Source organism: Mus caroli, unplaced genomic scaffold (genome assembly GCF_978045245.1).
Source record: "Mus caroli unplaced genomic scaffold, Mus_caroli_1 scaffold_2, whole genome shotgun sequence".
In the NCBI taxonomy this organism is placed as follows: domain Eukaryota; kingdom Metazoa; phylum Chordata; class Mammalia; order Rodentia; family Muridae; genus Mus; species Mus caroli.
In genome coordinates, this window is record NW_028227257.1 from 68,226,615 (window position 1) to 68,248,286 (window position 21,672).

The following is a 21,672-nucleotide window of genomic DNA, read 5'->3' on the forward strand; positions in this document are numbered from 1 at the left end:
TATAACTTACTGCTCACCCCATGCAATTATGTATTTTTAGGCTGAACTTACAATTCATGATAACCAGTGTTTTGTCTGATTCAAGCAGTTTATTTAAAAAATTAAAAATAAAGATGAATTAAACGTAGTGAAAAGACTGGAACAAGGACAAGTCAGTAGAAAATTATTTTCACAAAAGTTATCAAATTGTAAGATATTCTAATTATTCTCTCCAATGGCAAAAAAACTCAAATTTTGGTCAAATCATATGTATTTTTATCTTGGTTTTCAGAAACTGACAGTTAAATTATATATGAATATCCTAGAGCTATATGATATTTATTTGTTTGTTCATTTGAGACAGGGTCCCACTATGTAGCTCTGACTGCTCTCAACTTACTCTAGACCAGGCTGGCCTCAAACTCACAGAGATCCTCTTGCCTCTGCCTCCCAAGTGCTGGGATTAAAGGTGTGTGTCACCACACCCAGCCTAGAGGCATATGATTTGATTGCTGAAAGGTTCAGTTTTCATTTTTGTTTTTTGAGACTGGGTCTTAATAGTAGCCTAACCTGGTCTGGATATTGTGATCCTCCTGCCTCAGCCCCCTTAGAACAGAAATAAGAGGAACCATGCCCATCTTGAAATAGTTTTAATGTTACACATTTTGTAGTATATTTAAATTGAAATAGAACTCATTTTGAAAATAACATATAAAATTAAATTTGATCAAAGATGCAGGCATACTATTTTTATAAACTGGACACAGAGGCAGGAGAGATGGCTCAGCTGGTCTTCTAGAGAACCTGCATTTTTGATTCCTAACGCCACCACCACCACCACCAACAAAACCCTCTCACAACCATCTGTAATTCCCATCCAAGGGAATCCACTGACCTCCCTGGGCATCAGCTACATCCACGGCACACAGGCATACATACAGGTAAAATAGCAATACATACACAGTAAAAATAAAAACATTTTAAAATTAGAACACAGATACAACAGACTAGATATCACTGAGCCCACTGATATCATCTGCATACACCTACCTGTTCACAGAATTCTCTCATTAACATACACATATGACCACACACCACACAAGATAAAGGTTTATGAAAGCATTGTGCTCACTGGGAATCCTCAGTGAGGAGCAATGAATTCTGGCCTTGAAACAGATTCAAATCACATGAACCTCTCCTAAATTCCTGCAGATTTTAGACAGCATTCAAAGTACTTTCTCTGCTATTAAGAGCTAAATAAATACCGGAGGTGGAACCTTCAAATCAGGCCAATGGCTGGCTATCCAGCTACAGTATTCACTTTCCTACCAATGGCATTTTTAACAAATAGGAAAGGCAGTAGCAAGTGCCTGAAGCAGGTCCAGCCTATCATTGTATTCACAATAGTTATGCTAGGCTTTCTGATTCTGTTTGTTTGAAACAGAGTCTTACTGTTAGTCCCAGCCCATCTGGAGCTCACTATAGAGACCAAGCTGGCCTAGACTCACAAAGATCTGTCTGTTCCTGCCTCCCTGGTGCTGAGATTAAGGGCCTGCACAACCACATCTGGCTTTAAGCAGATATTTTTACTAAATCATGGTAACTATTAGCCAGCACTCAAATAAATTAAAAATTACACTTTCGTTTACACTTTTATAAATGTATAGAACATATTTTGATAATATTCCTTCCTTACCCTCTTTTGCTCCTCACTTCCACTGAATTCTTTCTTTCCAGTAAGTACTCCTTCTAGGTTTATGTAGTTTTTTAAGTGACCTACTCAAGTTAATTGGTGTTGCTTGCATGAGCACGGTATGGGTTATTGAGTCAGGGCACAGGCTACCTACCAGTGGTTACACCACTGAAGAAAAATGACTCCTGACCCACTTCTCCAGCAGCTGTTAGCTACCAATAACTCCTCAGCTACGCATGGGCCCTCACAAGTTCCTCCCTCTATTATTTATTTGAAATATCTGAACTGAAGAATTTATAAAGTATAAAACTCCCAAATTTTAACATATCTTATAAAGAAACCTATGTTACATGTTAGAACAGAGATCTTTTTGTGTGTGTGTGTGTGTTTGTGTGTTGGGGTATGTTCATATGTGTATGTGTAAGTTAGAAAATGAAATCAAGTGTTCTCTTTTATGTCTTTCTGCCTTATTCTCTTGAGTCAAGGTCTTTCATGGAACTTGAAGTTCACTGAATCTGAAAAAGCAGATTGGCCAGTGAGCCCTGCCATCTCCCAATTCTGGGATTGGGAGCAAGCACCCTCATACACAGAGTCATTTTCCCAACCCTAGGGCAATGATTCTTAGGTAAAAACAGTTGCATGAAAGAAAAACCTATTCCAGACTACTTAGAACCAACGGCAGAGAAACTACTCAATCCCCCCATTGAGTGTGGTGTCACTTGGAATGTCAGGCACAAGTATGAAAGATGATTAACTGCTGTTTTAGAATAGTGTTTTGCCAACTATTTTTGGTGAAGTTTTTTTTTTTTTTTTCTATTTAATGACACATGGTCTCATATAGCCCAGCCCAGCCTCAAACACATTATGGAATGGAGACTGGCCTTAAAGCCCTGATCATCCTGTCTCTAACTTCTCAGGAGTATACAACCATGCCAAGCAGATTTAAAAAAAAAATATCCAACTTATTTCATGCTAATAATTTTGTGAATAAATAACAAAGTGAATTAATGAAAAAAATGAAATGAAGATATACCAAATACATCCCAATTTTTTTTTTTGGGGGGGGGGTCAAGACAGGGTTTCTCTGTGTAGCTCTGGCTGTCCTGGAACTCACTCTATACACCAGGCTGGCCTCAAACTGAGAAATCCACCTGCCTCTGCCTCCCAAGTGCTGGCATTAAAGGCGTGCGCCACCACTGCCTGGCATAAATCCCAATTTTTTAAATCATGAAATTCAGCAGATATAAGATTGCTCTATTAAGAGACCATGCAAGCTTCTAAAATTTCAATTTCTTTTTTTGTTTGTTTGTTTGTTTGTTTTTCGAGACAGGGTTTCTCTGTATAGCCCTGGCTGTTCTGGAACTCACTCTGTAGACCAGGCTGGCCTCGAACTCAGAAATCCGCCTGCCTCTGCCTCCTGAGTGCTGGGATTAAAGGCGTGCGCCACCATGCCTGGCGTAAATTTCAATTTCTTACCTTACTTCCTCAGATAGGCAATATGACCCAGCACTATCTGCATACTCTGAATGGCTGTTCTATAGAATTCTGTAAACATCTTAAATTTAAACTACTTAAATTTAGAGTTACTACTATTGCTGGAGTCTGCTAAGTATATTCTCATTCTCCAATAGAAGATGTGCCTCCACCTTCCCTATTTATCATATTCAGCAACCCCTTTTATCTGCTACCGAGAGACTGAATAATAGTTTAAAATATCAAATTAATCGGCTGGGAAGATGGCTCAATGGTTAAGAGCACTTATTCTTGCAGAATTGAATTCAACTCCAGCATCCATATGGTGGCACACAACCATCTGTAACTCCAGTCCCAGGGGACCCAGTGCTTCTTCTGACCTCTGAAGGCTCCAGGTATGCATGTAGTGCTCATACATACATGTAAGCGAAACACTCACACACATAAAATTAACTATCTAAAACAATTTTTAATTTAAATGACTTAAAATTCTAAGTTTTATCTCATGTAGCATACAAGTACAGAAATGGTGAGTGAATAACTTTTGTGAAGACCAGGTAACAAGGATAGCAAGAACATACTATTTAAAACTATGAAAACAGATTTCTATGAAATAGTTGAAGTGGTTAATATTTAATAAATTTTAGGGCTGAAGGCCTTAAAGATAAAAGATGAAAGACATTCCTTCCTGGTGGATTCATACTGTTGTAGAGAACAAAAGGCAAGAGTCCTCAGGTTGAGGCCTCCTGACTCTCAAAGAACCATGCATTTACTCTATACTACTAGAGTGCCCAATAGGTACCAGAAATGGAAATGAGACAACGCAAGGCACCGTCTGTCCCCAGCCCTGCATGAGTGTGCAGTCCTGCGAGCCAATGAACTATACATCCGTGAGTACACTGCACAAGCAAACAAAGAACCAGGAGAGCATGACATGCCACGGCTCAGCTCAGACGGGTTACTTCTTCAGGAGCCCAAAGCTGGGAGTGCACTGGAGGGATGTAATAGGATGTGATGGCTACCTAACTTCAGGGCAATCTCAGGCATTTTTAGCAGCAGTGTCCAAACACTAAATGAGGTATTACTGAAGAAGTATAGCAAAATTCGAGGCTTTTAGGCCCAGGCTTGGGAGTGTGGTCTGTGTGGCTTAGTGCTCCAGGTGCTGGTCATAAAACAGCGACATTCCTTCTTCCACCCACCCGCTTCCTGGGTTCAAAGAGTGTTCATTCAAAGAAAGTCACCCTGACCCACCCTAACCATTGCTGGAACCTGCAATGCAAATGTGCTATTGTTAGGGGCTCTTAGATTGTTAGGGGCTCTTAGAAACTGTCTTGAGAGATAACCTGACACTTGTGACTTTGCACTTCCTTGTGACTCTTAACTGGTATTTTTGGTATTTTCCAGCAACGCCCTCCCCACCTCCATGAGTTGTGGTTTCTTCCTTTAAATACCCCCTTACTCAGCTACTCAGGGCGCCACAGTCCTCTACCCCTGCGTGGTGTATGACCATGGGCCCGAGAGTGCTCTTGAATAAAAATCCTCTTGCAGTTGCAGCAAGACCATTTCTTGTGTGATTTGGGGTGTCGCTTCTCCTGAGCCAGAACATGGGGGAGTCCTCACGTTGTGGGTCTTTCATTACCGAATGCCTCTGGAAATTAAGTGTTTGGCTCTTAAAGTTGTTTCTTAAGAGTTTAATCGCAGGGAGTGGTGGCGCACGCCTTTAATCCCAGCACTCAGGAGGCAGAGGCAGGCGGATTTCTGAGTTCGAGGCCAGCCTGGTCTACAAAGTGAGTTCCAGGATAGTCAGGGCTACACAGAGAAACCCTGTCTCGAGAAAAAAAAAAAAAAAAAGAAGGCAGGCAGAGGTGCGCAGCATGCAGCCTTTACTTTCAACACTCAGGAAGCAAGGGCAGGCAGGACCCTGCCTGGTCTACAGAGCTAGTTGTAGGCCAGCCAAGGCTACACAAAGAACCCCTGTCTTAAAAAACCAAGCAAATGAATAAAGAAAGAAAAATAAAGAAAAAAGGATAAGAAAAAATTCACCAAGACTTGGCTTAAAATAAGAATATTCACTAACTTTACTGATAGACTAATGTAAAATGTGCAATAACTCAGCAATACTGCTGCACTACACTAGCTACGAGCACATCATCTGTGCATGTAACAATGAAGTATACGTTTTTAGGCTGAATTTCCTTTAATAAACATGGACTGTAGCCATCCAGAGAACATGTAACTGTATTGCCTTCTGTTTGTAGTTTTTCTCTGAATGTCAGGCAAAATAATGTCCTGGGGTATTTCTTTCATGCATCTGTTATATTACTATATCATTTAAATTTAATAAACATTCTGGCAGGGTCAACTTGAGTAAGACAAAAATACTACCACTGGAGTCACACAGTACCCATGGGCTCAATCACTACTTGTCAGTGATTACCATAGATTTGACCAATCTACTTATCTGATGCCTCAGATTTTTTTCTTAGACAAGAAAAAGTTTATCTTAGCACAGGAAAACAAAAACAACAACAAAACAAACAAAAATCCATGGTGAAAAATACCAAAACTTTTTTTTTTTTCAAGAAAGGAAAGAGCTAACCTTATCTATACAGAAGAACATGGATCCTAGCTCCTACCTGTACTTAGTCCCTTAAATGTAATAGATCACACTGCTATCCAAGGTGGGGGGGTGAATCAGTCATAAGCCTTTTGTTTTCATCTTAGGATGTAACTAGCCATTTTTATTTTCAATAATGAAAATAAGCATTATTTATGTTTAAGGTAATAAATGCAAATAATCTCAAAGCAAAACAAATTCTAATTATATTTGGTTTCTCTTCTGGCATGCAGGTGCAAATGCAGATAGAGCACTCACATACATAAAATAAATAAATCTTAGGGGAAAAAAAAAAGAGTTTGGGGCTGGAGAGATGGCTCAGCAGTTAAGAGCACTGACTGCTCTTGCAGAGGTGCTGAATTCAATTCCCAGCAACCACAGGGTGGCTCACAACCATCTGTACTAGGATCCGATGCCCTCTTCTGGGGTGTCTGAAGACAGCAGCAGTGCACTCACATAATAAATAAGTATTTTTTAAAAATTTAATCTGTGTTGTAACTTCTTGTACAGACAATGGTTCACTCCATAGGTGAGAAAGTACAGGTGTATGTACAAGTTTATACTTAATAGTGTTTTCTTTCTTCTTTACCCAGCAATATGCAAAATGAAGAGCTTTTCATCAAAGTGAAGGCAAACCTAACTGGTAAGATGGAAGAAACTCAAGTGCCATTTAGCCAAAATATTTAATGTACGAAATGATTATGAAAGCAAACAGATAAATGCTATCAACTGGCTTTGCATGTGGACTTCTCAAGGTCACTAGAAACACACCAAGGATTATCAAATGCAGCAATAAACAGCAAACCAAAGGCGGCCACTGATTATTAGGTGAGGAACCTAGAGGCTGGAATGCAGCTAGCTCCTGACTACAAAGAGATCTTAAATACAAAGGACTAAAATTGGGAACATAAGGGGTCAGTGAAGTGACAAAGGTCAAAGGCATTTGTCCCGAAGCCCAGCGACCTGGGTTCAGTCTCTAGGACCTCCATGCTGGAAGAGCAGCACCTCCAAACTTGTCTTCAACCTCCACATGTGCCTCACAGTGCACACTCACACCCACAAAATAAAATACTAGAGGAAAAAACTAAATATAAAACAAGACAAAAAAGAAACCCAAATACCTGCCACTTAATGACTTAATATTGCTTTTTTCCCTAGTTTTGAGCTTTTTTTTTTTTAAGATTTATTTATTTATTATATGTAAGTACACTGTAGCTATCTTCAGACACTCCAGAAGAGGGCGCCAGATCTCGTTATGGATGGTTGTGAGCCACCATGTGGTTGCTGGGATTTGAACTCTGGACCTTTGGAAGAGCAGTCGGGTGCTCTTACCCACTGAGCCATCTCACCAGCCCCAGTTTTGAGCTTTTTAATGTTAAAAAGACACACATTTTAAAAATCTACTTTGAATTGTGTTTACAAGTGGGTAGGACTGTCTGTGCCCGTGAATGAGTACCAGTGCCCTTGGAGGAGTCATCGGTCCTCTGAGGCTGGAGATGCAGGCTACTGTGAGATGCCTGACGCAAGTGCTGAGACTCACACTCCCATTGAGGTCATCTGCAAGAACAGCTTGCTGAGCCAGCTCTCCAGCCCTAAACACTGCACAGTTGAAAACTTCCATCTTGTCAGTTACTCCATGGGAAAAAATTTCAACATCTGAAATTGTGAACAGTTGCGATTTATTACATATCTGGTGTGTGTGTGTGTGTGTACACGTACGAGCGGGCGCTCGCACACAGACTAATTCATGTGCATATACTGGTTGGAAGACAGATAATAAATAACTTTTTAGGAATAGGTTTTCTCCTTCCATCATGTAGGCTCTGAGACTGAAGTAATGTCATCAGGTTTGGTGGCAGGTGTCTTTATTCACTGAACCATCTTACCAGTCCATGAGATTAATTTATTTATTCTGACTTGATTATGAAACCTTATGAATTAAGTTTCACTACTGACTTGGAACTTAAAAATTGGAATAACAGCTCAGTGAGTAAAGAACCTGCTAGCAAATAGGGGGACCTGGCCAGCCTATCCTAATTAGTGAGCACCAAATATCAGTGAGAGACCCTATCTCAAAAGCAGGATGGGTGGCTGCAGAGATGATACCCAAGATTCTGGCTCCACATATACAAGCATGCTTGCATGTGCAAGCTCACGTGTTTGTGAATGCACATACACACACTCACACACACACTCATCCCACTTCAAAAATAAAATATGCACTTGGGTAGTAGAGGTTGGATGTTAATGAATTTGAGATGAACTGAAGCTATAAGAGATGCCCAGAACAACCTTTAGTACATACAATAACAAAATTTAAAAATATGGCTGGAGACTTCTCAGTGGCAGAACATGGCAGGCCATGTAATTAGCAAGGCAACAAACCCTGGGTTCAGTCTCTTAACTACACTCACAGGTTCTTGTGTGTGGTCAGTCATTCTCTCTCTCTCTCTCTCTCTCTCTCTCTCTCTCTCTCTCTCTCTCATATATAGACACTCAAGATCAGCAGGAATAAAATGTTCTGAAAAAAAATGTTAAAATAGGACAAAGGTATACCTTAGAATTAAGAAAATATTTTTTTCTTTTTTTGTTTTTGTTTCTTTTTGTCTGCCCCACTCCCATAAGAAAATATTTCTTACTAACCAACCATTGAACTATTATTGTTCAGGCAAAATGTCCCATGTATGTGCCTTCATATGTTATATGTTATGTGGTTTTGCCTTCATTTGTAATTAAGGGCTCTAGTCAGGTGGTGGTGGCAAACACCATTAATAACAGCACTTGAGAGGCAAAGGCAGGCCAGTCTCCGAGTTTGAGGCCATCCTGATCTATGGAGTGTCTTCAAGGGCAGTCAGATCTACACAGAAAAAAAATCCTGTCTCTAAAACCAAACAAACAAAAATCCAAACCAAACCAAACCAAGCTAAAAAGATTTTATAAAACTTATAAAACCCAATTAAAACAATATTTTGTTTAACATTTAACAGAAATGCCTTTGTAATTCCAACAGTGAACATTTCAAATTTTCATATTTTTTGTGAAGAGATATTCTATTCAAAAACTAATGCCCCAAACTAAAGTGCATAGGAGTTGATTTATTCTCAGTTAACAAGTTTGTCAGGTGTAGACTGTGCATAAATGCATCAGGCCAAAAGAGCAAGCGTAGTGAGAACTGAATGCCAGCTTGCTCTTCTCCAACGAAGCCATTATGACTCAGGGCATAAAGGTGGAACGTTGTTAGAATTTGTGCAAAGTTCTTGGTAGTCCAGAAATGTTTTAGTTACCAGGAGCAAAAGGGAAACCATCCATGATCCAAAAGGATATAGGGTAATATGCCTTAAATAGCAACACTGTAATGTCCTGATAGGTCATTACAGGCTGCCTGAAATAGCACTCCCCTTATTATTAAAACAAAGGCATGACTTTTGTAAGGTTCCAGGCCTCCAGGACTACCCTCCTCCCCTTATGCTTCTCCATTAGTAAAGGTGATAATGGGATATAGTGTATAAGAAAAGAACCTATTTTCAAGAAAAAAGAAAAAATTATGAAACCTCAAAGCCATCAGCACACCAATGAGAGGAAAAGCATGTAGGCTCACTGAGGAAAGACTTGGTGAGGAATGGAAGAGAACACTGAGATGGGAGATCAGAAGGTGACATAATACTGTGGTAATCAATGGTGCGTACCCACATCCGGGGACTCCCAGGACTGCCTCTACAACAGAAGATACTCCCTGCAAAGCCAGCTCTGAAAATACCAACATTTCTTGGGGGAGTGGGAGAAAGCCCTGGGTCAAGCCAAAGGCCCATGAGTGTGCAGCAAACTCTCTACCATAAAGCTGTAAGCCTGGCACTGTTTTTTCTGTCAAGGGCCTAGGATGTCTAGGCATGTCTTGAACCTGTGATCTTGTCTCTGACTCTTGAGTACACAACTCAATCTTTCAAAAGTTTTTCTTTATAGAATAAAAGCTGTGAAAATAGTAAGTGGCTCTTCACATACTTTTTAACAACAGTACTGTTTTCCAAGCTTTTCGTTTTTTCTTTCGTGTGTGTGTGTGTGTGTGTGTGTGTGAAACCCAGAACATTTCATCTCACCTGTAAATACTCCAACAGGTTATCTTTACCTGAGGGCTTCTCATGACAACAATATCTTAAGTAGATCTAAGAAAATTAGAATTTCTTTAATGTGTTTTAAAGCCATGTATTTCAAATTCCCTCAATTACTGTGACTCTCATTTGTTTTTGAGGCAGTGTCTCATTATGCTGTCTAGGTTAGTAGGTATAACTGATCCCTCTATCTTGCTACATTGAATACTGGGACTTCAGATGTGCACTAACTACCCAGTTCTCATTATCTCACAAGTGTCTTTTTATAGTTGTTCTGGTCACTGTAGGCACCAAACCTACATGCTGCATTTGATTGCCATGGCTCTTTTTAATCTATAAATCACTCTTCTTCTACCCTGTGCCATTCGTGTTTTGGAGAATCTACTCATTAAATACAATTTCTCATAGTCTGAATCTGGCTGACTGCTTTTGTGATACAGACTACTATTAGTATCTTATCAGGTTTTAAAATGATTCATACTGTCAATTCATCAATTACAGTCCACACATCCCACTTCTATGACCTGATCTTAGAATTCTACTAGCTTTAGGGACCAAGGTACCTAAGAGGGTACATAAACAAAAGAGGAGGCAGAATGCTATAGATTTTCATGTTAATATGGAGTACAAAGAAGAAGAGGAGGAGGAGGAAACAATTATAGCCTTAACCCACACCCTTTTGGAAAGGCAGGGAGACAGAGCAGTCCTAAAGTGCTTGCCAAACATGGACAATGAGGACTGGAGCTTGGATTCCCCAGTGCACTTGTAAAAAGTTGGCGTAGCACTGTGTGCCTATCTTATCAACACTGTGGAGGGAGAGAGAGGGTGATCCTTGGGGTTTACTGGCTACCCCTGGCCTTCTGAGCAGATGAACTCAGTGAGTCCTGTTTTAAAAAGGAAAGTGTACTCGGGAGGCAGAGGCAGAGGCAGGCGGATTTCTGAGTTCGAGGCCAGCCTGGTCTACAAAGTGAGTTCCAGGACAGCCAGGGCTACACAGAGAAACCCTGTCTCGAAAAACCAAAAAAAAAAAAAAAAAAAAAAAAGGAAAGTGTAGCCGGGTAGTGGTGGCCCACGCCTTTAATCCTAGCACTTGGGAGGCAGAAGCAGGCAGATTTCTGAGTTCAAGGCCAGCTTGGTCTACAGAGTGAGTTCCAGGACAGCCAGGGCTACAGAGAGAAACCCTATCTCGAAAAACAAAAACCAAAAACCAAACAAACAAAAAAAGGGGCTCGGGATTGGATGAGACCTACTTATACAATATAGAACTGGGAAAGCAACTGGGTAGAGTAACTTCCACAGGAACTGTAGTGATTCCAAATGTAGATAAGTATTCTATAACATCCTCTAACATTTTCTTAAAAGGCTAATGTGCCCTAAGCACTTAGTGCATTTTGGATTACCTTTCAAATGATATGAAAGTGTTTTCTATGTATGTAGCATTAGTTATCTTCCCTTTGAGCTGTGGTCAGCACTGGTTTCATAGTTGAACCAGCTGGAGAGGTTTTCCTTTTTTAATATTAATATAAATAAATCATAATCTTTAAAAAATTGCACTAGGACAGAAACATTTAAAACAATTCTCTCATTTCATCATATATAGATACACATATAGATACATACATCTGCTTCTCTGCTTCAGCAGTTGCCTTTCATCTTTCACCTCCCTCTATCTATCTACCTACCTACCTACCCATCCATCCATCTATCCATCCATCCATCCATCCATCCATATGGCTGGACTCCGGAGATCTCCCTGTCTCTGCCCTCTGCCTCACAAGTGCTGGGATTAATGGAGTGTGCCATCACCTCTGGCCCTTCACCATATCTTTTAAAATTCTGTTGAATTTCTGTTTGGATACATCTGTAAATTCTTTGACTCACTACTGAGCACAAAATAGATGTGATATCATACATTATATTAGGTGCAAAAACTGTGCCCCTGTCCTCAAGAACTTTATAATCTGGTTGGGAAAGATACGTAAGTAACAACAAAGTGAGATAGATATTATAGTCTTGAGTAGGGATATAAAAATGTAAGACCTGATCAAGTTGACTGGAATATAGGACTGAATAAAAAGGTATCAGTATTCCTTGAAGGGACTTATGTAGATTGTAGTTTTTAATTGGCATTTTTTATTAGATATTTTACTTACATTTCAAATGTTATCCCCTTTCCTAGTTTCCCCTCTGAAAATCACCTATTCCCCACACCCACCCTCTGCTCCCCAACCCACCCACTCCCGCTTTCTGGCCCAGGCATTCTCCTATACTGGAGCATAGAACCTTCACAGGACCAAGGGCCTCTCCTCCCATTGAGGACCGACTAGACCATCCTCTGCTACATATGCAGCTAGAGCCATGAGTCCCACCATGTGTTTTCTTTGGTGGTTTAGTCCCAGGGTTCTCTGGGGGTACTGGTAAGTTCATTTTGTTGTTCCGCGTATGGGGCTGCAAACCCCTTCAGCTCCTTGGGTACTTTCTCTAGCTCCCTCATTGGGGACCCTGTGCTTCGTCCAATGGATGGCTGTGAGCATCCACTTCTGTATTTGTTTAATGGGCATTTTTTAACAATTCAAATGTAATGTGATGAATTAAAGATTAAGATCATAATTTGGAAGTAATTTGGTGCTGGCTTGGGATGTAGCTCAGTTGACAGAGTGCCTGCCTTGAGTTCCATCCACAGCATCCCACAAAACTGGGTGTGGTTGAAAAAGGCCTTCAATCCCAACACTTGGGAGGTAGAGCCAGGGTCAAACTCATCCTTGACCACATAGAAAACTCAAGGTCAGCCTGAGCTACTTGAGATCCTGTCACAAAAAATATATAGATAAATAAATAAATATGGTAGAAAAGGAAGTTATGATCTTTTAATTTACATAGGTATATAATCCAGTGTAAGGTTTATTAAGCAACAGAAAGCAGTAAGACAGAAACTAACTCATACTACTGCCATAAAGGAAACAGGACTAGCTAAAGATTAGCTAATTCTGGAGCTATAAGCTGTACCAAGTCTATCTTTCTCAAGACATTAAAAACAAGCAAATTTGAGGAACTAAAACTATTCTGACTTCCGGAACACTTAAGGTCAGGAGGAACAGTATTTCCTGAGACCGGAAATGGTAAGATAGCCTTGCCTTAACAAGTCACTGGCTAAAGCCATGTTTTCAAACTTGTGTAGAATAGAATTTTTAAAAGTCTTTAAGATCCTTAAGGGAAAAACTTAAAAAAAAAAAAGATTTATGCTGGTCGGAATGAGGCATAAAACTAAGTGGCAGTTCTCAAGTTTTTTAACTGAGTCTGGAAAAGTAACTTTCCTCCTTGCATCCCCTCTTCCCACTAAATCAAAGGAGAACTACTAATTCAAGTCAGGCTCCTCAGCTCAAGGTCAAGTCTGGAAAGTGGTTAATACGAACAGAAGTGGCTTCTCTAGGTTCTGACTACAAAACCCAATACACAAAACAGTTATCGAAAGCTCAGCAGGGACCATATGTGGGACTCGGCATTGAGAAGCCCCTCTCACAAGTTCCACTCGTTCAAGAGAGTACCACCTCCTTGAGTTAATTCAGTTACTTTAAATACTCTATAAAAACAGACATCAGAAAATAATTTTATGACACCCAACTGATTCTTCAAAAGAATCCAGTAAGACACAAGATGTAACAACCTGCCTTAAACGCTGACTTAGGAGTCAAAGCCCCAAAGCTCTCTAGAAAGCGCATATCCAGCCCATTAAATTTTTAGTTTAGATTTTTTTTGTGTTGTAAGCGATTTAATTTTTTAAAAATTTTTTGTTACTTATCTTTAACCAAAAATAGTCATTTTAGTTAGAAATAAGACAGAAATGAGGAAATCAAAATAGACATTTCCTTGCCCTTTTGCCAGCTACCTTCCCACGCCAAAAAGACTACTGCAGTGACCTACTAACTGTCGCTATTATTCCCACACTCGTAAGCATCACAGAAACGTGGGCCTTAATTCCAGGTGATTATAAAACTAGGGTAGTTAACCAGCATGGACAACCCAAGGGTTGAAACACCCCGCTCTCTGAGTCTCTACTTACCCTCGGTAACATCCTGGGGATTAGAAGTCCGGTCACTGGCAGGATCTAGGGCAACAGTTGCCAGAGAAGTAGTAGCCCCAGACAGTTCGCTCATAGGCTCACTACGGCTTGTTTCTGGCACACTTTCTCGGGAGCTAAATCTTACTCGAGAACTTGACCGAGAGCTGAGGTCCGGGCTGGTGTCTGACAAGCCTGGAATGTCATCAATCTTTGTTGGTGTCACCATGAACCGAACTGAGGACATCTTGGTGGTGGCTTCTGGTGGATGCATTTTTCCCCCCTTTCCTTTTCGACAAAGAAAAAAGGAAAAGCTCACAAAAACTCTTCCTCCTACACTAGCTACTTCTGATTGCAAAAATAGAAGGAAAAAAAAAAAAACCCTCAATTACCCTGATTTACAGCCCACAAAGGCCCAATTAAGAATCCGTGTATAGAATTCAAGCCAGCTGTTTTATAAAGTGCCCCACCAGTAACTGAAAAATAATTTTCGAGAAAACAAAATAAGAACAAAACGATGCTAATCCTGTGTAACTTGGTTCCTTCAGAATCCTAGCTATCTCCCCTGGTCCAGGGCTGAGGGCTCCGTGCCATGATCTCACAGCAGCTGGTGACGCCTCTCTCTGCTCAACCCCCTGGGTCCGGATGAGGTAGTTAGTCCTTTATCTGCCGAGTGTCCCACGGTTCTAGCTGAGGACAGAGCATGCAGGCCCACCCTTATCAGGCGTATAGAGCGTAGATCAGATTGCGCAAAGGTGTGCACCAGCCACCTGTTGTGTATCAGGTGAATACCCCACAGGTCTGGCTGGGAGGAGGTGTGTGCTGAACCACCCGATGTTTTTGAGGTCGATAATCCACTTGGGTCTGGTGGGAGAGATGCGCATGCATAACGGGAAAATACCCCCACACTACAGGAAGGAGAAAGAGGAGAGCCACGAGAGGATGCCGAGACAGAGTGGATTCCTGCCTCCCAGAGGTCTCGTCCTGGCAAAGGAGCTGGAGGCGGCGGCTAGCGGATCAGGGCAGCTCCCACTGCAGGGTCGTGGCAGGTCGTCGCGAGTCCCTCAAGCCCACGACCGCTCGCCGTGTTTGCACTGCGTGTGACAGGACGCGCTTTCCTCCCGGGGCCCGTTAGCCTCTCGCCGGCTTTCCTTGGGTCTCGGCGGAGGGAGAAGAAGACGGCCAGGCAGGCTGGTCCCGGCTACGGAGGAGGTCGCAGGTGCGGGAGCCCGCGCCAGCTGATGCGGGTGCGCGCGCAGCTGTTGTTTACTAGCCGCTAACCGTTCCGGAGCCACGGCGCGCAGGAGGCCCCCTCCCCGGCAGACGCCCGAGGCCGTTACGTGACCTCGCCGCCCCCCGCCCCGGGCGCGGCGGGCTGTGCCCGCGCCGCCGCAGCCCTCCCCTTTCCGCCCCGCTCGTTCCTCATTCGAGGTTAACCGTCCGGAGAAGTCTGGGGAGCTAGAGGGCGGCGCCGTCCCGCGGCCGGGCAACAGCAGCCCCGCCCGGAGCATGCAGCGCCGGAGACAGAGGGCAGCACGCCTGCGCGGACCCGCGACACTCACGTGGAGCACGACGGGAACTGTAGTCCGCCCTAGGGCCTGAACGAGTGTGGCGAGCTGCTTTTTCCTCACCTGTGCTCCATGTACTCAGTATGCTGCTTAGAGGCAGTCAGTGAACACTGACCCGGGAACCGCACGGGTCATCTCTAAAAGCTCTCTGGCAACCTTAACTATATGGCACCCAAACCTCCCATTACGGTATCTAGTTACCTTAGATGTGACCTCTGTAAAATTTCAGTTATCTTTTCTAAGACACCTGTTTCTTGTTCATCATTATGGGCTACTTTCCCCTTTCTTGCTCATATCCTTTTGAAACTGGAAGCCAGGCTTAAATTTCCATTAAAGAGAACTTATACAGACATGGAGAAGACATTGGGATATCTGCTCTGCAACATTTCCAGGATTTGACCTACTTTACTAACACTAGAGTGTTTATTTAATTCGTCAAGGTGTTTTAATAACTTTCAGTTCAACCATGTTTTACTTGAAAACTTTCTGAAAGTTTGACCAAAATGCAGAAACCCACTGGAGCCTTTCCTTTCCTCCTAGTTGCAAATCAGTGGACGTAATAATGGAGCAGGAGGCTAGACCGACCCTCAGTGGTTAACAGCGCTTACTGTTCTGAAGGAAACCCAGTTCTCACAAATGGCCCTGTAACTCCAGGTCTAGGTGATAAGACCCATGCTGGCACTGCACTTAAGTACACATAAAAGATTTATAGTTAAAAAAAAATGGATCAAAACCATCTTAATTCCCGGGTTTGGAAATTCCCCTTGATCAAATGGCAATTTCCAGTCAAGTTTAATAGCTTGAAAATAAAACGAAACCCATTAAAGTGTAAAACTGTATTAGATCTTTGAGTATTTGACATATCCAAAGCCCTTGATTCTATCCTCATCAGTGAGGTTGGGGGCAGGGTTAGAAAACTGGTACACTTATTTACTTGAGAGTGTACAAATACATGAATCCTTCTGATTATGGGTCCCAGGATCTGAACCCAGATCTGCAGGCTTGTGGGTGAAGCACCTTTGCTGGCCAAAATACCTCTTTTGCTCTTTAGAGAAAGTGAGACATGAGTTCATGTTGCACAGGATGTCCGCAAACTCTATATAGCAGAGGATGACCTTTTTTTTTCTTTTGTTTTTTTCCAGACAGAGTTTCTCTGTGTAGCCCTGGCTGTCCTGGAACTCACTCTGTAGACCAGGCTGATCTCGAACTCAGAAATCTACCTGCTTCTGCCTCCCAAGTGCCGGGACTAAAGGTGTGTGCCACCACTGCCCGGCAGAGGATGACTTTCAACTTCTGACCTGCCTTTACTTCCCAAGTGCTGGAATTTTGGGGTCACTAAACTCAGTCTTCTGTAAAGCTATGTGCATGTTAGAAAGTCACTGGACGTACTATGTTATGTACACGCTCAGCTCCCTTTAGTTTTCTGATACAAGGACTAACTACATAGCCCAGGCTGGCTTGGAACTCATAGGGATCCTTCTACCTCATTCTATGCCAGAATTAGATATCAGCTACCATGCACAACCTGGATTTTTAAATATAGCCTATAGCTAATGGCTGGGTAGTGGTGGCGCATGCCAGCACTTGGGAGGCAGAGGCAGGCGGATTTCTGAGTTCGAGGTCAGCCTGGTCTACAGAGTGAGTTCCAGGACAGCCAGGGCTATACAAACCCTGTCTCGAAAAACCAAAACCCAAACCAAAAACCTGTTCTTGAAGAAAAGAAGCCCATCTCCTCAGGAATCTACTTTCTAAGGCAGCCTTGATGGCCATTCAAACTTCACAGACTTTACAAAGACATTTTGCACAATTTCTACTCTGACACATGCCAGTCTTTTTGCATGTACTTATATACCTAGCTCACTCTGACAGCTCTTCCTCTTGCCCCCAAACACATAATCAAGCTCCCTAAAGCCATGTGTCAGATGTTACTATCCAGGGGATCGTCTAAGTCATTGCTAGAGTCACCCATTTCCTTTTCTCTATGGTGACTAGTACTACCTCCAGGTTGAAGTCTTTATTTTGGTATGCACAGCTGGTGGCATAGAATAATGCTAACAATGCTAATGTTTTATTTATTTTTGCAATCGAAGGACAGAATTAATTGTATCCAATACTGAAAAAAAAACAAGAAGACGTATCTCCTACCAGACAGATTTCACTGACTTGGTAAAGAAACATCCACAGGCTGGCGCACACCTTTAAGATAGTGTTCAAAGGCAGAGGCAGTTAGACCTGAGGTCCAGGGCAGCCAGCTCTACATAGAGACTCTGTCTAAAGAGAGAAAAAGAAAACTTCCAGGGTTGGGCATACTTGTTATCTCAGAACTCAAAATGTAGTGGTAGGACTGGAGAGAGGGGTGCTTCCCAGAGGACCTGTGTCTATCCCCTGCAGCCACAGAAAGACTGGCTATCACTCTCTAGTCACCAGGGATCTGACTCCCTCTTCTGGCCTTGATGGTTACTGGCACATATAGGCATAGACACATGTCAGTAAAATACTAAAACACACATACATTTTTTTTTTAATCTTTGAGGAATTCAGAATATTTTTTAAGGGGCCCACAATTAGACAGTAGAGTTTTCCAGGGAATGCTGACCTTTGTAGGAGCCTTTCACAGCCTTTTCCCCCCCAACACCCTATCGTTGATGGCACACAGTTCTATTACTACAATGAGGGCTTAAGAATGTTCTCAAGTGGCCTTGTACTACCAACGGTACTACCCTTCCCCCATCTTTTCCTCCAACAACACACAAAATGAACTTTCAATTCACTGTATCTTTAATAACCTGGCATAAAAAAAAAAAAAAGAAAGAAAAATATTGTTCCTTTTACAGGCGAGGCCCATCAGTATAGACTCATTCACGTGGTGAGTGAGATAGGATTCCGAACAGCATGGGAAGGCTTCAAGGCTTACAGATTGACGCGTTTGGTTGCTGATAATCGGCCGAGGCATGAGCAGCATAAAAGTTAACGAGCCCTCAGAGGACAGGACGCGGTTGCTGGGTCATGAGCACCTTGAAGCGTTTCTTGATGGTGATTCGGTGTCTTGAATATTTGTCATCTGGAGAGAACCGAGCAGGATGGGCCGAGCAAGTCTGTTGTCCCATAGGGTCAAATTTCTGCTCAAGGAAAAATAAAAAATAAAATTTATCTCAACATATGAGTGGTGTGATAGAAAGAAACAAGTAAATGGGAAACCTGAGGCCAGGAGATCGCGATGGTCAGAACAAGAAGCCACTGCCTATCTACCACGTTTTGGCTCCGACATGGCTCCACTCACTGGGCTGCGCTGGCCGGTTCCAACCGTTCCTCCCATCTAAATTTCTCGTCCTTTTGATATATATAGCTGTTTCCTCCTCCCCTTACCTTCAGTGTATAAACGCGATCGCCCTGCTCGTTGAGGTAATACTGGAGAAACATGACTGCCCTCAGCAGAAAGACACACGTCCGTTTACCGCCAGCCGCGTTTACCCGGAGTGCGCCGCTTCAATTGCGTGCGCCAACAACCTTCCAGTTTGGACGGAAGTCTCTCCAAGGCATCCTGGGAAATGTAGTCCATTTCTCCAGTCATATCCATGTGACCAGAAGGGGGCATAGTAGAGCAAGTCTTGCTTGGCCTTGGGTTCCAGCTAGCAGCAACCTTGCAAAGTTATTAAGATCCATGGAATTGCCCACTGTGTGCCAGCCACTGCCAGGGATTAGGGAGTAGGGATGGACGTGAGTTGAATATTGATGCATCATTCACTGTTGATATCAGTCCTATCTTTAATTTCAAATTGCACACCCATTTCAGAAGCACAAGTTTTCAATTTCCTGGAGAAACAAGGGCTCAAGGATTCTCAACCTCCTATATCCTAGGGAAGAAGTTAAGATTTTTTTTTTTTGAACCCTACTTTTTACATCCGGTTTCCCGCCCAATTTCAGAGTATTGGCGGCAAAGAGTGCATGATGGGTATTGGATATTATGCAAAGCGAACAGAACGGAAAGGTTTTCTTGTGAACTGGTGGATTTTGTTTTAGGGATCGCACCAAGATTCAAACTCGGGACCCGACCAGAAGTTCAGCTCTTTCTTATATGGTGAGTAGCAGATAATAGAAAGTAAGGTACGCCTTCTCAGGGTATTTCCAGTTTTAAAAAGATTGAAAAGTCTCATAAGAGTCTAGTTTAAAGAATTAAAAACTGCCGGGCGTGGTGGCGCACGCCTTTCAGCACTCGGGAGGCTGAGGCAGGCGGATTTCTGAGTTCGAGGCCAGCCTGGTCTACATTGTGAGTTCCAGGACAGCCAGGGTTATCCAGAGAAACCCTGTCTCAAAAAGAAAAAAAAAAAAAATTTAAAAACTAAAACCAAGATCTTGCAAAATGATCATTGCAGCACTACTTATAGTGGCAAAAATATAGTAGCATACTAAATTTGTAGCCAGAAAAATCGTAAAGTTCTTTTTTTTTTTTTTTTTTTAAACTAGTGACTATAGACGGTTCGACTGCCGTTTTCATGAGATACATTAAAAAAAAAAAACCCAGGCCGGGCATGGTGGCGCATGCCTTTAATCCCAGCACTCGGGAGGCAGAGGCAGGTGGATTTCTGAGTTCTAGGCCAGTCTGGTCTACAAAGTGAGTTCCAGGACAGCCAAGGCTATACAGAGAAACCCTGTCTCAAAAAAAAAAACAAACAAACAAAAAAAAAAAAAAACGGGAGCTTAATCCGTGCTTGTAACCCCAGAAATACGGAGGCTGAAACGGAAGGATCTCTAACATCCAAGGTCCAAGGCCTACCTGGACAGTATTCTAAACAGTGAAACCCTTTTTTAAACCGAGAAACAAACAAACAAAAGCGTGGTGGGTGGGTGAGTGTGTTCGCGTGTGTTCGTGTTTCGTGTGTGTGGGGTGTGTGGGTGGGTGGGGGTGGGGGTGTTCGAGATTTTGCGGGGGTGGGAATATATAACAAACAGTTAATATTGGTATCTTCTGGCATAGAGGTCTTGGTACAGGGAATGAAAGGGAAGAGTGTTTGCTGATGTAGGGTTTATTTTACATAGCCTGGATTTTTGTTCGTTTTGTATAGGTTTTGATGTTATTGTTGTCGACTTTTAACACACACACACAGAATTTTAGTCCTTTTCACCCTCCCATCTCCCTTTCTTAACTCCCTTGGACTCCCCCTCAAAACTTTTCTTAATTTGACTTTTGAGTCATACTAAAATATTAATTTAAGATTTAAAAAGTAATTTAATGAAAAGACTTTATGGTAATTTTAAGGCAGGGGTTGTGCACTCAAGGGGCTAAGGTCAGAGAGTCTTAGATTTCAACCAAGGCTACATAGCCAGATTGTCTCAAAAATCCAAAAGGAACTGGAGATGTGACTCAGTGGTTAAGAATGCTCGACTCTCTTACAGAGGACCCATCTTCAGGTGCCAGCACCCACATAGAAACTCATAACTGGTTCTAACTCCAGTTCTAGAGGCTCTGACTCCCTCTTCTGGCTTCTGTGAGCATCAGGCATGCACCCAGCTGCACAGTCCTCCATCCAGGCAAACATTCATAACCATAAAACATAACTACATAAACCCTTTTAAAACTATTAAAACTAGGTTCTTTCTTTTCTTTTTCTTTTTTGTAAAGCTGAAGGTCTTTAATACCAGTTCTCAGGAGGTAGAGGCAGGCAGATCTTTGAGTTCCTAGCCAGCTAGGGCTAAAGAGTGAGCTCCTGTCTCAAAAATCAGTAATCAATTAATTAAAATCTTTTTTTTAATTTAGTAAAATCTTTCAGCAAATGGGGGGAAAAAAAAAGGCTGTGGCTTCCAGGAATTTCGGGAGTGTTGTGACGGGAGTGTTTGGGTATTACAGAGAGAATTTTTTTTTTTTCAGAGTTAGTCCCACTTTGTAGCCCAGACTTTTCTCAAACTCTTACCTCCTGGGTCCTAGGATTACAAGTGTGTGTGTTGGCTTTGCAGGAAGGTGGCGCTCAGCCCACAGCAGTTGAACTCTGCATCATCTGAGACACTTCAGTGCCAAGCGTTTAGTTTTGGTTTTTGTTTTTAATCTTCACTGTGCACTCAGAATTTGGCTCGGGAAATAGAGTCATCACTGAAACAAGCCCAAGGTCCACCCAAGGGTCTGTTGTTAATAGTAATCCAGCTGCAGAACTGGGCAAAGGGCGGAGCTTGGGATTAGGTGTATT

The 21,672-nt window shown here is 42.3% G+C and overlaps 2 protein-coding genes across 3 annotated transcripts in view; both read right to left on the reverse strand.

Moving 5' to 3' along the window:
* Positions 1-15,293, reverse strand: part of Slc12a6 (solute carrier family 12 member 6) — a 99,681-nt gene extending 84,388 nt beyond the window's left edge. For both annotated transcript variants that reach the window (XM_085834582.1, XM_085834581.1), the window contains exon 1: positions 13,929-15,293. In XM_085834582.1, coding sequence (XP_085690708.1) covers positions 13,929-14,199 — 271 coding nt within the window. In that variant the 5' untranslated portion in view covers positions 14,200-15,293. The remainder of the gene's footprint in view (positions 1-13,928) is intronic.
* Positions 15,294-18,253: 2,960 nt separating this feature from the next.
* Nop10 (NOP10 ribonucleoprotein) lies at positions 18,254-19,001 on the reverse strand. The gene is made up of 2 exons (XM_021156534.2): positions 18,860-19,001; positions 18,254-18,612 (listed from the first exon to the last, which is right to left on the reverse strand). The coding sequence occupies exons 1-2, from the start codon at positions 18,911-18,913 to the stop codon at positions 18,472-18,474; spliced, it is 195 nt and encodes a 64-aa protein (XP_021012193.1). The 5' UTR covers positions 18,914-19,001; the 3' UTR covers positions 18,254-18,471.
* Between the last annotated feature and the right edge of the window lie 2,671 nt (positions 19,002-21,672).

Bases quoted from the DNA above. Each gene is read 5' to 3' on its own strand.
- Nop10 (XM_021156534.2), bottom strand. From the start codon at position 18,913: ATGTTTCTCCAGTATTACCTCAACGAGCAGGGCGATCGCGTTTATACA. The intron at 18,613-18,859 runs GTAAGGGGAGGA...TTCCTTGAGCAG, and splicing joins ATCGCGTTTATACACTGAAG to AAATTTGACCCTATGGGACA.